Source organism: Miniopterus natalensis, chromosome 7 (genome assembly GCF_054644295.1).
Source record: "Miniopterus natalensis isolate mMinNat1 chromosome 7, mMinNat1.hap1, whole genome shotgun sequence".
NCBI lineage: Eukaryota > Metazoa > Chordata > Mammalia > Chiroptera > Miniopteridae > Miniopterus > Miniopterus natalensis.
In genome coordinates, this window is record NC_142087.1 from 65,202,217 (window position 1) to 65,218,425 (window position 16,209).

Consider the following 16,209-nt stretch of genomic DNA (forward strand, 5'->3'; position numbering starts at 1 on the left):
GCCATAAATTTACTATCTCATTAATCTTCACAAAAGCACCAAGAGAAAAGTATAACTTCTCCCAGTTTACTTATGAGGAGCCTTGGGATCAGAGAAAATAAAATAATTCAATGTCACATTATATTGAAATGACAGGGCAAGGATTTGAAACTAGGACATTCTGAAACCAGAGCATAGTTTTCTGAACATATACATATTATTTATAATAAATATACAGAAAGAATCAATGATTTGTGAATAGTAATGTCACAAATATTAAACACACAACCTATATTTTGGCGTCTTCATTAACATGTAAATATCTACATTGCAATTATTTTTCCAGAGGCATTCTATTGCTCTGTGGAATTTATAACCATGACCCAGTACTCCAGTTATGCATTCACAGGAGGAAAAGAAAAATTATTTCTGTGTTCTCTATGTATTTACGTTTTCATTAGTTTTTGACTTTTTTAGTTTCCTTTCCAAATATGTATTGATCACCTTTCTCCATACTTGAGTGGGCCCAACACATCCAACCGGAGAAAGTTTTATTTCTGATTGGAAGGCTAGAATAAATACCTATAGAGTGTCAAAAACCTAAAAATAATGTGGGCTTATTTCTAACCCCAGTAAGATAGCCTATAGCCTATTTTTTCAGGACTAGCTTCCAGTCATTTTATAGATATGAAATATTCAGAAACTTCATGCTGCAGAATATGTTGAATATTGAAGAGTTTATGAAACATTGCATAGAAACATGTTTTTCTCATAAATAATTTCCCATATGTGGGCTCGAAGAGCGCTTCTTCTTGGCCTAGCATGAAAGATTAGTCAGAATTTTTTCATTGACATTTAAAATCTCAGTTAACTAGTATCTTTGGGGAATGGGCTATTTTCAGGAAATTGCATTTCTGGACAGCTCAGAGCAAAATAGAAATCATTTTATAATACATAAATGTTTATCAGTTGCCAAATCTATGTTATGTATAAACTAAGGACTGGGGAGAATGCCATTTCGCACATGTCTTTCCCTTAAATCCCACCCTGTCTCTGTACAGGAGGCCAATCCATTTATAGGGGCTGAACCCAGAGCACAGGAGAATTAACATCTCCAAGGTCACAGTTACTAAAGGGCAGGGACAGGATGTGTGTCTTGTCCTGCACGATTGTAATATTTATTCTCTTTTGTGATTCTCAGCAATCAGGTAAGTGTACCAGGAAGGACAGAGTAGGTGAAAGCCCAGAGATGAGAAAGTACAAGATGTTTTCAGTCCTAGGTAAAGCGGCCGGCCAGAGGGGATGGCTTCTAGAGCAGTTAGGAGATAAGCGGGAAGAGGGCCGGGCGGGTGAGTGGGAGCAGCAGGGTTTCGGGAGGCCCGGTGGAAACCAGGCTGAGGTGGAGGGTGATGGCGGGGAGAGCAGGCGGCTGGGTGAAGAACTGGGCATGAAGGTGAAACCCCGGGTGACTCTGTTGTCTTTGGGAACATGGTTGTAAAGATTCAGAAAGAGGGAGGTGAGCTGAGAAGTTACCCCCGAGGAATAGGAGAGGGCGAGACAAAGGGACAGCAGGGGTGAAGAACGCAAGAGGGAGGTGACTGCTGAAGAGCAGGTTAGGGAATCCTCCTCAGAGGCTTAAGAAGGGCTTTGGCATACAGTAGACGGAATTAGAAAATAAGAAATCTGAAAACAAATTTAAAGTCAGTCTACATTTTATGGGTGAATAAAGACCAAGTACTAGAGATAGGAGGAAAATAATAGTATGATTTTTCAGAAACCAAGGAGAGTAAATAAAGAAAAAGGCAGTTTTAAATATAATAGTTCCTTGATTCAAAGTTGCCATAATTTTTTTCTTCTAATGTTTGATTGTGAAAATATCACATACTCAGGAAAACTGTACAGTGAGCTCCCATATACCCACCACCTAGATTCTGTAATTATCATTTTTTATATTTTCTTTGCCACATATTTATTCCTCCATCCACCTACCTTAATGTTTAATGCATGTCAAATAAAATTGTGGACATCAGTTCACTTTACCTCTAAACACTTCAGCAAGTATATGAAGATGCCACACCGTTGCCTTTAAAGTCTACCATTGATTTAGTTGTATTATTTTCAAAGAAAAAATAATAATAGTACAAAATCACTTGTAAGCAGCACCTTGATTTTGGTGATATTGCTGTCAGTCTTAGAACAGAGAAAAAGTAATTACTAGACAATCCCATAGAGAGGTTAACAGGGCAGATACTCAGGCTGAAAAGTTATGAGAGTATTTATGACCTTTATATCTGACATTTATATATATTGGCGAGGGCAAAAGCCGGGTGGCTGAGAGAGTCGTGGTGGATAAATCAGTGGATATGCAAGTGGAGATCACAGGAAAGAAGTTGGCCAGTGGTAACAATGGTACTGCTCTGAGTTGTTTTCCTCAGTGGCGTAGATTTTCTTTGGAGTGGAAGTGGTGATGGTGTTTAACTCTTAAAAAGTTGAAAATATTTTAAAAATATATGACCATACCTCATTGACTAAGTTTCTTTGAGCTTTTAAAATGTTCTTGTGCCTTGAAAATCCTTTCGTGCTGTGCTTTGGTCAGACTGAGAGATGGGGTTAAATTGGTAATGTACTAACCTCAGAACGCAATCTGGAAGTTACATTTCTGGTTGTAGTCATTATGTCTATATGAGTGTGTGTGTGCAATTTTATGACTTCTATTAAAGATGAAACCAGATAAAAAATAAATTATTTCAGGATATTAAGAAATCTGGTTCTGAGTAATAAAGGCTTTACTATAAAAACAGAATCCTCTGTGGTAATCAAATTGTCTTTATAAAGAAAAGTATTTCCAATGTTTACAAAAATAAATTGATTTTTAAACAGTGGAAATTATTATTTTTGTACAGCATATGAAATATTTACCAGAAATGTAATCTATTGCATGCTAATGTGGCTGAATTTGGGCTATGATGAGGTTCTCCCTAGGCTACATAATTTAAAAAGTTAGGGAAAACTGATGTCTGGATATATGCACTGTTTCTTCATTTCCTTGATGTTTCCATGAAATAATATGGAAAATTTATGCAGTGTCATATGTCTTTTTGAGAGAGTGGTTTCTCTGGTTTGATCAATAGGCTGTTACCAAAAATAAGGTAATAAAGGAGGGATTTTAAGCCTATTTTTCATAAAGAGGAGGACTGACAATTTTCCTCCAAGAAACACAAAACATCTGAATTGCAGTCACTATAAATAAAGTGCTCAAACCTGTTGCTTCTTGTTGCAAATAGGTTAGAAAACATTAGAAATACAGTGGTCCCTCGGTTATTGAATGTAATCCATTCCAGAAGATCGTTCGGGATCCACAGCCGACGCCGCGGGGCACGGTCCACTTCCGAGGCGCGTTCGAAAACCGAAGCATTTCCTTCTGGGTTTACAGCGGTCGTAAACCCAAATATTCATCAACGGAGGCATTCGAAAACCAAGGCACCACTGTAAAATTAAAGAATAGAGTTGGCCAGAGGATATAAATGTCTCTTTTATAACAAACTATCTCAAAATGATCTTGAATATTAATGAAATTAAAGAGGCCCCTTGATTTTGACATTATATGCAGAACAACACAGGAAGTCAAAGTAGGCCTCTTAAGGTGAGTAATGGAAATACTGTGGAATCATATTTTTACCTTTAATTATAGGAGCCTGCCAATAAGCAAAACAGATGTTGAGTTTTGAGTTTGTAGTTTTGTTTTTGGTTTGTTAATATGCGGTGTAGGAACCTCAGAGAAGCATCAAAAGAAAGGTAGAAATACAGAACTGTCCTGATGAATTCATTTCTCATGATCGTTGCTGGTTTCCTGAAACTTTTCTTATTCCGCGAGATTTCTAAATCAAGCAGCAGCAGGAACAGGTAGAATTGTGAGTGCAAAGTTTCTGCAAGCTCATCTGCTTGTTGTGGCCTTTGTCTGCCTCAGTCTTGTTTCTAGGAACAAGTTCACAAATTATGATGTCAGCTCTACTCTTAGGCACTGGCGGAGCCCTGAGGACAGAGAGATACATTAAATAGTGGTTTTTGTCCTGGAGGGCTTCGTATACATCCTTTGCTTAGTCACTCTTTCCCAACATAAACTTCATAGATGACTATTTATCAATTCTAGCTCCTTTTAAATCTTTCAGGCTCTTCTTACCCATTATAAAATGCAAAATAAACAGCTCTCTTGTATTTTTAGGATTTTTATGGATCCAAAGCCATCTGGGACAATATTTAACTCATGCTTCCAACACAGGCGGTCACGCCCTCCCCTCCAGTATTTTGGTAACTTTGCTATTTTCTTCAGTTACCATTGGGTGGCTTCTTATGTGCGCAGTGAATTAAGGACTTGGATTCCAAGCCACAAATAGGTAGAAATAAGGAAGGTCATGTCTTTATAATTGGGGCTACTAGATCTTATTACTACTTCAGAGAGGGAGTTAAATTACTTATTAGATTATTATTTAATTGTTCAAACCAGGAAGCCAGATGTCTTGCAGCCTAGAGAAAAAAAGAGATGGAAAAAATACCAGCATCACATTCAAGAGGTGTCCCAAGAAGCAAGAGCATTTTCCTTACCCAGGTGCAAGTGTAACAAAAGACTCATTTGTAGAAAAGCATTCCTTATATGGGCCCTATCTATCATTTATTTTTAAAATTGTAAACACTCAGGAAGGGAAAGGTGATAAGGTACTAACAGTTCATCACAGGTTATGTTAATGGATCATTTTCTATCATGGGTGTGGGGGAGATGATATCTCATACGGGGTGTATGCATAAAGAAGGGACAAGGGGGCAGTGTGGGAGGGAAAGCATCTCAAAAGGAAGAACAGGTACAAAAATAGGAAGCTATTTGAAGACCCTTTGCAGTGTTCAAACAAAGGCAAACTGAAACTATGTACTATATTTATTCTTCTCTCCAAGGATGTCAGAAGCTTTCACTTCCGTGATGCAATGACATTTGTATTTGATCAGCTCGCCCCTTGGAAACAAGTCTAGGTGGGGAAGACAGAGAAGTGAGCAGGGATGTGTCGATTTCTTCTTTCTTCTACCCCTCGCCCACCACAGTCCCACACCGTCACTATTCTTTCCTTCCCTTTCCAGCACTAAGTGTCTTGTCCACTTCACGTTGCCTTACCATCAGTGCCTATGTAGTTTTATCTTCGTTTTTGTTTAAGAAAGACCATCTATTTTGACAATAATAGTAGTCAAACCCCACTTACCAGCTGAGTGGCTTTGAGCAAGTTGTTTATCTTCTTTGAACTGTGACTTTTCCAACTCCAAGACGTGAGCAATAAGATATGTTTTAAAAGGCCTGTTTTAAAGAACATACAGGACAATTAGGCAAAGGTGTTTCATTATAGTTTATGTGCCTGCAGGAGAGGGAAGGTGCTGGGAAGGTGCCTATGTGTTATCCTTTCTCTCTCTGGGTTCCAGTTCATAGAAATAATGGGAAAAAAGGAGCTGGTAAGCAAATGGGAATCAGGGACCCCAGAGAATTATGGCCCTCTGGAAGAACCGGTAGGAGTATCTGGGGGCCTCTTCCTCCCTCCCTGAAGACAGGGCTGTGGGCTCACCAGCTGAGCTAGAACAGACTCTGGAGAGCCACTTGCTCTGATGGAATCAGGCCTTGCCTTGTTTGCTTAAGAAATGCAGCCTTCAGAAAGCTCAAGGCCAGAGAGTTGGGGGTCTTCTATGTCACAGGGCAGGCAGGTTTAAGAACTTGCATAGTGACCATTTGCACATTAATTCTACCTTCCTACCTTCACAGAGAGGTGGCACAATGAAAGTCACCTTACTTGTCACTCATAGTAGTCCCTCCTTACACCTCACATGGGAAGAGTAGGAAGGAATAAGAGATGGGCAGAAGCACCTCGTTAACACATCCCTCATTGTTTCCTTTATCTTTGAGGTGAAAATCACAGTTTCTATTCCCCGAAATGGCATTTAAATACACTCACCCCCTCACAATATAATACACATAGTAAATTAAATGCTTTAAGATTGATGCCAAAACTTATGTTTGAAATTCACTTAGGAGGAATGCCTGAGGCTACTGTATCTAGGGAAATACAGCTACTTTCCTTTTGTTCAATACTTCTGCACATGAAAAGGTAGAAAGTATTAGAAAGTTTTCCCTATACATACGTCTTACTTCTTTCAGAACCTCAAAAGCTCCTTACTTGGGAGAAGTCTACACAACTACGTGACACTTCCATTTGCCCACAGACAGCCTGAGCACAGAGTAGTTACTTAATCATAAAAACATGTTAGAATAATAATATAGTTTCTATAGAAACTAGACCGAGAGAGACTGTTTCATTTGTCAGTCATCGCAGAACGGGTCAGAGTGGCGAGGAGAAGAACCCAGCCCTCCTCCAAGCTGCCCATGTTCCCTTTATTCTTAAGGGTGAAGGAATGGAAAATGAGATAGAAATAGGAAAAAGGAGGCAAGGCTGGGAAAATTCATACTGAAATCAAAACCATGCTGCACATTGGCCTCAGGTTTGCCCCAGGTGAGTGTGTCCCCCACCCCCTTCCCACTGCAGGTTACCCGGACAGTTCTCACCAAGAATCCTTTTACTAGGTTGAGTCCTCTGCAGAGAGATGCTAGCAGGAGTCTGCGCCTGGCAGTCATATATTATGTACCTAATGAACAAATGACATGTTTAATAACTGTACCGTGAAAACAAAGCTTAAAACAGTAAATTCCTGCTGAGGCTGCTCATCTATACCAGATGCACACTGCTGGCCATCTCAGAACTCCAGCGTCATTTGTATTTTCCCCCTTTAGGGGGTCCTGCTGAGGAAAATAACATTAAAACCAAAATGATGCTCACTTAATTAGTTGTGTATCAGTGTCGACCCATTTATTTAGCCTATCAACATCATGTGTCAACTAAGGGTCACCTGACACACTTCTTCAGTATGCACCCTAGGTAGGTGGAAATCTATAGCTTTCAGATTGGGCATTTGAATCATGGATCATTTAAACTCACAATAATTTAATACTGCTTATTTCTAGTTGAACTGTTGTTTGGAAAAAAAAAGCTAAACAACTGTAGTGAATCTGGTTTTTCATTAATACTTCTAAGAAGAAATTATAGGACATTTTTTTCTAGAAAACACCAGTTTTAAAATCCAATTATTGTAATTTATGAGTTAAGGATTCACTTGCTGGAGATTTCTTTGGATTCATTTTTACCAGTGGATTAACTAATGCTTCCTTAATCTCTAGGAGAGCAAATAAATCCAAGTGTAAAGTTCATTATAGGTAGAACAGCTATATTCTCCTTCTGTATATAATTTTGATAGCTTAATTAAAAAATTATTTAACCTTTATTAAGAAATCAAGACCCAAAGAAATTAGATTATTAGGCCAAAGTCACAAAAATAATACTGGGTCTCCTAAGTCCCAGGCTAGGACTCTGCCTTGATATTTGGATAGTTACTTGAGCACTCGTTCTGTCCTCAGAATTCATTGTTTAGGTCACGCACATCTTTCTGCCATGAAAAAGTAAAATAGGAAATCACAAACCTTTTTTCATGAAGATCAGCTTGGTCTTCAGCATTGGGAACCCCTCCTCTCTCATTTGTTTACCTTCTTCTCTGAATGTGATGTGGGTTTTCTTGCTCTTTTGAAAGTCAATCTTCATATTTGAGAGTGATCACAGAGAATCTTGATGGCTTTGCTCAGATTATATGAAATTAGCAGTTGGGGGCCATGGAAAGGATTTTCAATTTTTGGTGTTTTTTTTCCTTTTGCCTAGATATATTGCTCTGAAGTTCATAGTAGTTTCGTTTAACTTATGCATGTTCAGACCAATTATCAATGTGTCATTCTCCAAAGCTAAGAAGTCAATATGAAGCTTCCTCTGTAGGCTACTCCCTAGATCTAAAAAAACAGAAAAAGCTGTCAGAAATTCTCACTTAACTCTGAAGAACAGGAGTTTAAGTGTGAAACCCCACTGGGTATGGCAAAGGCTCGGATGCCTTAAAAGCCCATCATGGAGAAGCACACAAAGAAGGGGGGCAGGGCTCCAAGAACAAAGTGGCTTTTAAACTCACTTCTGAGGGCAACAGAGGAAGTGGAACAAAGCTCCAGGTGCAACTGATATTTCAGGACGCGGAGTGGACTCGGGATAACTGGTCTCCCGCTAGCAGCGATTCCTCGGCAGGTGAAGGCAGCAGGGTTATTCCCAATGTCGTCTTCAGATTGGACTGAGCTCCCAGCAGCTAGAAAAAAGTAGCAATCAGAAAAAAAAAATTACTTACTTATCCAAATGCCAGCTGATTACACCACTTTCTCACCTGAACGTAGTTCATGCCATGAGACTGGTTATTTTGTATAAGGATGTTTGCTTGGCTTCAATGGTGTAGAAAATGGATTCAGAATTTAGCCTTTTGGGAAGGCCTCAGGCATGAGGTGGAGGGTTAAAGGCATGTCTCTCAGACCCGCGGAAGGATGGGAGCCAGTAGCACATGGTGAGCTGGTAAGGACACAGGCTTCACCAGTGTCCAAGCTTAAAGCTTCTGACGTTTAGAGTAGAAAATGCAAAGTTCACAGTATAGGTCAGAGGTAGTGCACACCCAAGAGCTGAATCAAGGTGTCAGCTTCGCAGCACAGGATGTTTTCATGAGAATCTTTGTTTTAAAATATGTTTCCTTCTACTAAAGGGCAATGTTGAGACCTAAGCTATCTTATTGGCTGTAGATCATCTCTCCTGGGAAATTTCCCTTGTAGTCTTTTCTTTAACTCCCCATTCTGGAACAGGAAAGAAAAATATTTCAGGCTATATAGTGCACTAGACAAACCTTGCTAATAATGAACTCTAAATTCTTCTCCTGTACTAGAATTTTATTGAAATTAATTCTACCTTGATCTCTTGATCCCCGGGGACCTCTGTGTTCTCTTCAACAAAATAAAGAAAAGGTCATTAGATGAACTCCAAGAGCCCACGAGGTTCCAGCATTCTAAATTTCTTTGAATGTGTGAATGTTACTTGAGCAAAGGCAGTCACTTGAGGTTTAAACACATTGTGCGGTCTTTGAGCCAAGACAATGTCTTCAATTCCTTTTGCAAAATGCACTGTGCCTTGTACATTGTTCAACACTCAGCAGGTTCTAAATGTATAATTGTTGCCTGGACACTAGAGACAATCAATTATTATAATGATCGTCTCTTTAATGGGTTTGAATTATAGTACTCTTTAGGCATAACCTGCATCTTATTGTAATAATACAAGTGTTTCAGACACTGTGGATCTATCCAAGTGTTTAGGATCCTGGGCAGAAAATATATCAGAATATATTTTTATAATGAGAACTGTAATTTCTCTACATGCAAAACTACCAAAAAATGTAGTCAAATAGTAGGAAATTATATAGAACAGTCTGATGACTTCTAAAAATCTTTTTTCTTATGTTTCCTAGTATAAAACAGGCATAGGCCTGTTTATGTAGTGAATTTCCTACATAATCAGCTCATACCACTTTTCGTTGAGTCGCTCTGTAGATATCTATATTAAATGAACTTATTTACAATATGTGTTAGACACACATTGCATGTGTTTAAGGGTAAATTATAAATTTTTCAGAAATGACTTATTTTTTAATTTTTTAAATAAACTAAGTAGATTTCATTATCCAGGAAACCTAAGCCCAATATGTAGCAAAAAATATAAAAATAAAAGATATGTACAGGAAATATTGATAAAATGCAACTGCTCTGTTAAACATAGGGAAGGAAGAGATGGCTCATGGAGGGTGCTAGGAGGAACAGCTTTCCGTGGCAATAAAACCAAACTCATGTTTAAGCAGGACATTGTGAACATTCTGGAAGGGAATATAGAAATAAATCACAAAAATGCAACTCAAAATGGGAGTTCAGTAGATACATTCTCAAGCTTCACTGTTACGCTATGAAAATTCCTCTTTAAATTCTGTGCTTATACTTAACTAATCATCTACAATATTAATGTGAATTACACATCAGAGCATCTGGAGGGCCCTTTTATAGCATCGCCTCTGCCAGGGCTTTTAGTGCCTGCCTTTGGATTCGGGTTTACAACTAAGTTGGCTCCAGGAGCAGTGCGTTTATTGTCAGAGGCTAAAGCAAAGAGGACAGAGGTGGGCTTAATACACGAATGGTGTGTTGACATCCACTAAAGACCAGCCAGCCTTACATTCTCTGCCAGACTGAAGGTTTGCCTATTGTTCAACCAGAGAAAATTGGTAATGAGAACTGAGCATATATGACAAATCCAAAATGACTTACGACATAGCAGTCAGTATTAAATTTACATGGCTATTTTGTTTTAGCCCAACAACCTCATCACATTAAATCAATAATGTTTATTCCAATTGTACTGATTATATAGGACTTGGAGGGTGTACAGATCACCCTCTAGTGATAAATCATTCCAACTACAGAGTTTTGATCCTTGAAGTTGAAGAAAAGAGTGAAAAGTTATAAATATGAAGGAATTACATGCTAGGCCAAGGTATGAGAAAAGTGCTTTTGTTAGCATTTATCATTTATTTTGCCAAGCACATAGAAAATTGCCAGCCTGCTAGATTGTTTGCATCATTTCTTTCCCAATAAGCAAATACCCCCATGTCTCTAACTGAAGAATCATTTTTGAGCTTTAATAACTAGAATTATGTTTTCCAAAGTTCAGTCAAAACAACTCCCAACTTTCCCCCTTCAAATATACAGTGTGCCGTTGGGATCATTAGAACTCAGGTATCACTGCTGATGATGGAAATGAGACAAACTTCTTTTTATGATTTAATTCATTACCTTCTATACTTAGGTCTTGGTTGCCATGCTAAGAATGACAGAAGTCCTCAGGTACATGAGGTAGAGTAGCCTTTATAAAATTTTCATTTTAGGCTATAGGGACAGAGTTATATTCTTGCTATAAGCTAAGCAGGATTTATAAGACAAATTTCAGACTCAAACGGAAAAGGTAGCTATTATTTATAGCAGACAGAAATGTCATCTAGGAGAGACACAGCACTTCCTCAAATGACTTGCATGAACACTGGAATGTATTTTACTGAAACTATACTGATCAGGACAGAATAATATTTTCCGTTTTTCCAAAAGATAATTAGAAATGAGATTCTATCAGGTTAGCCATGGAGTATTTTTTTTACTATACCATCTAATACTCATTTGTAGGCCAGAGCAAGAATTTCCTTAAACTGCACAAATATTCCATGGTAGTGTTAAACAATTTAGGCTTATAGAGGTGGTTTAGCACGGGGCTTTCTGGCCCAACGCTGAGACTGGCACCAAACGAGCTCGCCTGACACTTTATAGGGGATGATGCACAGCCCAGAGCTCCCAGGCACCTTTCATAGCGCGATTTGAAATTCACTTGAAATTACATATGACTGGGGGAGCTTCATCTGGAGAAGCCTAATCAGAATCTGTCTTCCCCTTAGTAGAAAATGAGCCTGTTCATTGTGTCAGAATTCATCTCTAAACTAGAGAAGGCACAATAACCTAAAATCAATGCCAACCCGCTGGATTTGGCTTACACGCTTGAGAGATTGATCCCCAGGCTGTTTTGTCCATTCCTTTCATCACTGTGTTTTCTATTTCAGGGCCCGCTCTTCCTAAGACTCATGTGAAAACAGCCTCTCTTGGGCTGGCTGGAAAGGCAAGGTCTCCTTTGCTTCCTGTATCTGTGCCAACGGCCCCTGAAGTGTCTGAGGAAAGCCACAAACCAACGGAGGATCCAGCCAATGTAAGGGCCCCCTGAAATTCCTGCTGTGGCCCGTGAAGCTGTGCGGTGGAGCCTAACCTGGCCAGCAGTCTGCATTAGCACGCCCATTGTTGCTCTTGTTGTTTGTTCTATCTTCCTGCCCTTAAATATGAAGAGTGCAAACTCCAGGGGAAAATTATGAGGGATTTAGTTAAATTTAAAGGCAGTCCTAGAAATACAAGCAGATAGCTACAGAATGTGTAACTTTACATACATAGCTATATAATCTATATGTATGTATGTGTGTGTTTATTATATTTTTATATATAATACATACAGCAGGTCCTCAAATAACGTCATTTTGTTCATTATTTTTATTATAATGTTGATGAGACAACATAGGAATTAAACTCTTGTTTATATCAATTAGCCTATAGTAAAATTGGTTTCTTCATATGTCATTTCACTTAAAGTTGCAGAACCCATCAATGACGTTAAGTGAGGACCTGCTGTATATGTATTTCCTTTCCATGGGATGAAGTACCTTGGCACACCTAGAAATAAAACTAAATAATTCTTCTTTAAAACAAAATAAAAATAGTAACAAAAAGCTATACTCCGGGGACTTTTCTAAATAGAAATATGAAATTGAGAAGAAATTACAAAATAAAAAATGAAGGGAGGAATTTAAGAAGGAACTGACATATTTCAAAAATAAAAGGGGAAAGTTTGTTTAATGAGATAAAAAGTGTACTCAGGGAAGAAGCTAAAAAGAGATCAAATAAGAAAATCAATGAAGACAAAAGAATTTAAATTTTGAGAGAACAAACATTTCCCCCCCTCCCCCTCCCCCCAAAAAAATGTACTGTAAAAGAGATTTTCAAAGATGTTGCCTAAAGGCAGCAATTTAGAAAACTCTAGAGTGTTTCTGAATCTAATTCAAGAGAAATCATTTAAAAGAAGGGTAAGGAACTAACACATGAGATACCTTGAAAAATAAGGGGACTGGAAGGGGAAAAATAGGAAAAAAAGCAGATTAGAGTCAGCTCATCTGAACAATTTTTTCTCGATTTTAAAAGTATTACAAAAAATAAAACATTTTAACTACATGTATACCAAAGAATCTAGGTATGTGTGAATGTTTGACAGAGGCATGTCATACAATTAACATACTTTTGTATGCTTAAAAAGGATTCAAATTTATAAGAATCTAACATACTACTTTGTCAAAATATAGCTGTTCACTGCAATATTTGTTTCATCCCAGGGTTGTTAGCCATATTTCAAATCAGTTCAAACCTCCGAGTTTATCTCTCTTATCTCATAATAAATGTCAGTTGGCCCATATTTACACCTGTGGTTGACTCTGAGGCATGACAGCCAGAGGTATAATATGAAGAGCAAAGAGATTATACTTTAAAGGAAATACAGAAATGGAAAAAATAATCTATATCAGCACAGTTCTATAGAAGTATAATGTAACCCATGTGTGTAATTTTAAATTTTCTAGGAGCCACACTAAAAGATGTAAAAATAAATACATGAGATTAATTTTAATGTCTTTTATCTAACCCAATATTTCTAAAATATTATCATTTTAACACACAATTACTATAAAAATTGTCACTAAGGTAATTTACATTTTTTGTACTAAGTGTTCAGAATATGGTATGTATAGCACATCTCAATTCAGACTACCCCCATTTCAAAAACCCGACAGTGGCTAGTGGTTTCTGTATTGGGCACTAAGATCTAGATAATTCAAGAAAAGCAAGCTGGACAAGACAGCATGTGGGAAAGAAGTTAGCAACTAATCACCTCAACCTCCCTCGTTATATGTAGACCCATTTTTTGAGCCAAATTGGCTACTTTTCAATCCCCATTAAGCTTTGAAGGTTACACAGTAAATGCGCAGCGCCTTGAATAGCAGGCCCTGGCGGCGTTTCCTTCAGTGAGCCGAGTGGCTTTGCCTACTGCCCGCCAGAGGTGCCCAGGGATCCGCACTCGCCGCGTGTCCTGGCCTGTGCAGAGCTAGAAGTCAGGACTCGGGCCTCAATTTGGCTCAGTAACTTAATCAAAGGAATGAGCTCACCAAGATTAATCAAGTGTGGCAGCTCCGTATTAGTCAAAACAAAGGGCAGGTAGAGAAAGGAAAAAAGAAGCGAACACATATTGAGCAGTTACTACTCGCCAGCACTGACTTGTCGAATCCTCCCAGCTACCCAGTGAGCCAAGTTTGCTGTTCCCACGACAAGTAAGGAGAAAGACCCAGAAAGCCAAGTGTGTAAAAGAGCCGGGATTCAAATCAACACCGCAGCCGTGTGTCCCCCTCTGGCCGGCCGTGAGACTTACCGAGACGCTTGAGCGAGAGATTCTACCCCTTGGCAGACCTACTGAATCAACCCCCAGGCTAGGGGCTAGGGGTCTGTGATGGCTGATAGTCCGGTATCACTAAGTTCGTGGTTCCAGTGATGCACAGTGAGTGAGAGAGAGGGGAGAGTATGTTCACTAAGACTCCTGCAGTCCAGCCTCTTTTTATCAACCAATAAAAGTTTGCCGTAAGGTTACCTTTACAGCTATGCATAGAGCTAACTCTGATTTGGGGTGAGAATTTTGTTCCCACACATAAACTGATGTCACAGTCCTCAGACCTTTCATTGGTCAAGGCAGAACCCATCAAGTTCCCAATAAAAGTGTGCCTAGGCTGTGTTTCGAAGAAAAGAAACCTGGTGATGCAAATTCTGTTCAGAGCCCCATGTGCTGCCTCTGGAGAGGAAGGAAGCTAATGTATTGAATATGTACCATGTGCTGGACACTGTGATAGGCACTGAACATGCCACAGGATGTTGAGAATAGCCTACGAGATAGATGCCATCATCATCATTTTATAGCAGACAACTGTACATCTATAAATAGCAGACAACTATAGCAGACAACTGTACATCAGAGAGCTTCACCAACTTGTCCAAGACCACACAGCTGGTGATTGTTAGAACTTGATTTGAAACTAGGCATTTTCTTAATCTAAAGCTTTTTCCTCACTGCAGGGACGAAGTTGCACAGTGAAACACTATGCAATCATTCATCACCTTTCACTACCAGTATCTCCAATCAATGATTATATTTTGAGCACAGCCCCTGGCTACGGGCCACTGTGCCATGCTTGAGAATACAGAGTGAACCAGCTAGACATGGCCCCTGTCTTCACACCAGGAATGCAGGGCTGTTCACCTGTACTAACTCTTTACTCTCATTCTTTCTGTAGGTATACGAACAGGATGATTTGAGTGAACAAATGGCAAGTTTGGAAGGGCTAATGAAGCAACTTAATGCCATCACAGGCTCGGCCTTTTAGCATGTATTGCCGAACAGATGAGGTGAATTTTCCGGGAACCTTGCAGCATACCAATTACCCATAAACAGCACACCTTTGTCCAAGAACTCTAGCCAGTGTACAGGCCAACTGTCAGGACCACTCAGTTCCCGAAGAACCTGAAGCAGTTCAGAAGGAACAGCCGTCTCTTCTGTCATAAGCATCAGGAATTCAAAAATGACAGCAATGGAGTCCCTAAACAAACGCAAGGATACATCCTCACTGCACTGTCAGAGCTGAAGCTGCTAGAATAGTCCTGGGTCTTTCCCACGGCAGTGATCTCACTGTCATAACTAATGCTTGTTTCCCTTCATCCAGGCCTGTCATTTTCTTATGTATAGGTCTAGTCTTACAAAATGCAAGTGCATTATTTAAGCCTGTACCATGCCATGGCAAGTCAGTGCGAGCTCACTCTTTTTGTTTTCAACGTATAAGTACAAAGCACCCCTGGGAATTCTCTCTACATAGCACTGAAGGATTGGATGTTTTCCTGACAGCACAAAAAGTAAATAAGTAAACAAGCAGAAGGCAGCAAATGCTGGTGTTTTGTAAGTCAGTCATTCACCTTGCCCAAGGGGGGTTATTAGCAAGTGGCTGTAAAACTCACCCATTTTAGCAAGTATTTGTAAATCCACCCTTGGTTAGCACTTGTGTCTGGAGAACAGGGACCCGGAGGCATCCTGCCAGCAGCAGCCTGTTTCCTGAAAGGGATACAATATGCAGTCTTCTCAGACACGTGGTAATTAGTGCTTAAACTCGTAATAGGACACTTCAATTTGGGTGGCTTTTGTGCCATACCACACTGTGATGACATTTCAAAGCTTCACCAAGGCCATCTTCCTCAGGAGTCTGCTGGAAGAGTTCCCCCCATTCCCCGCCCCCCCCCCCCCCCCCCCCCCCCGAGTTCCCCCGGCAGCCAGCCTGGGCGAGGTGGCCTGCTCCACACCCCACATGGCCTCCTGCCCCCTGCCCTGGAGCCCTCTGCAGAAGCAGCACCCTCCTTGAGAACAGGCCCCGAGGACAGAAGGAAAGCGGGAGACAGTTTCAGACATTTCTTGAGTGATGTCACTCCCACCGACAGGGTCCTCGCTGGCTTGGAGTGGGCAGGATGGGTAAGTG

At 39.7% G+C, this 16,209-nt stretch overlaps 1 protein-coding gene across 1 annotated transcript in view; it reads left to right on the forward strand.

The window, feature by feature from the left end:
* DCC (DCC netrin 1 receptor) overlaps window positions 1-15,955 on the forward strand; it is a 603,848-nt gene extending 587,893 nt beyond the window's left edge. The window contains exons 28-29 of the mRNA XM_087819312.1: window positions 11,617-11,759; window positions 14,983-15,955. Of these exons, the coding sequence (XP_087675438.1) occupies window positions 11,617-11,759; window positions 14,983-15,072 (233 nt within the window). The 3' untranslated portion in view covers window positions 15,073-15,955. The remainder of the gene's footprint in view (window positions 1-11,616; window positions 11,760-14,982) is intronic.
* Window positions 15,956-16,209: the final 254 nt, after the last annotated feature.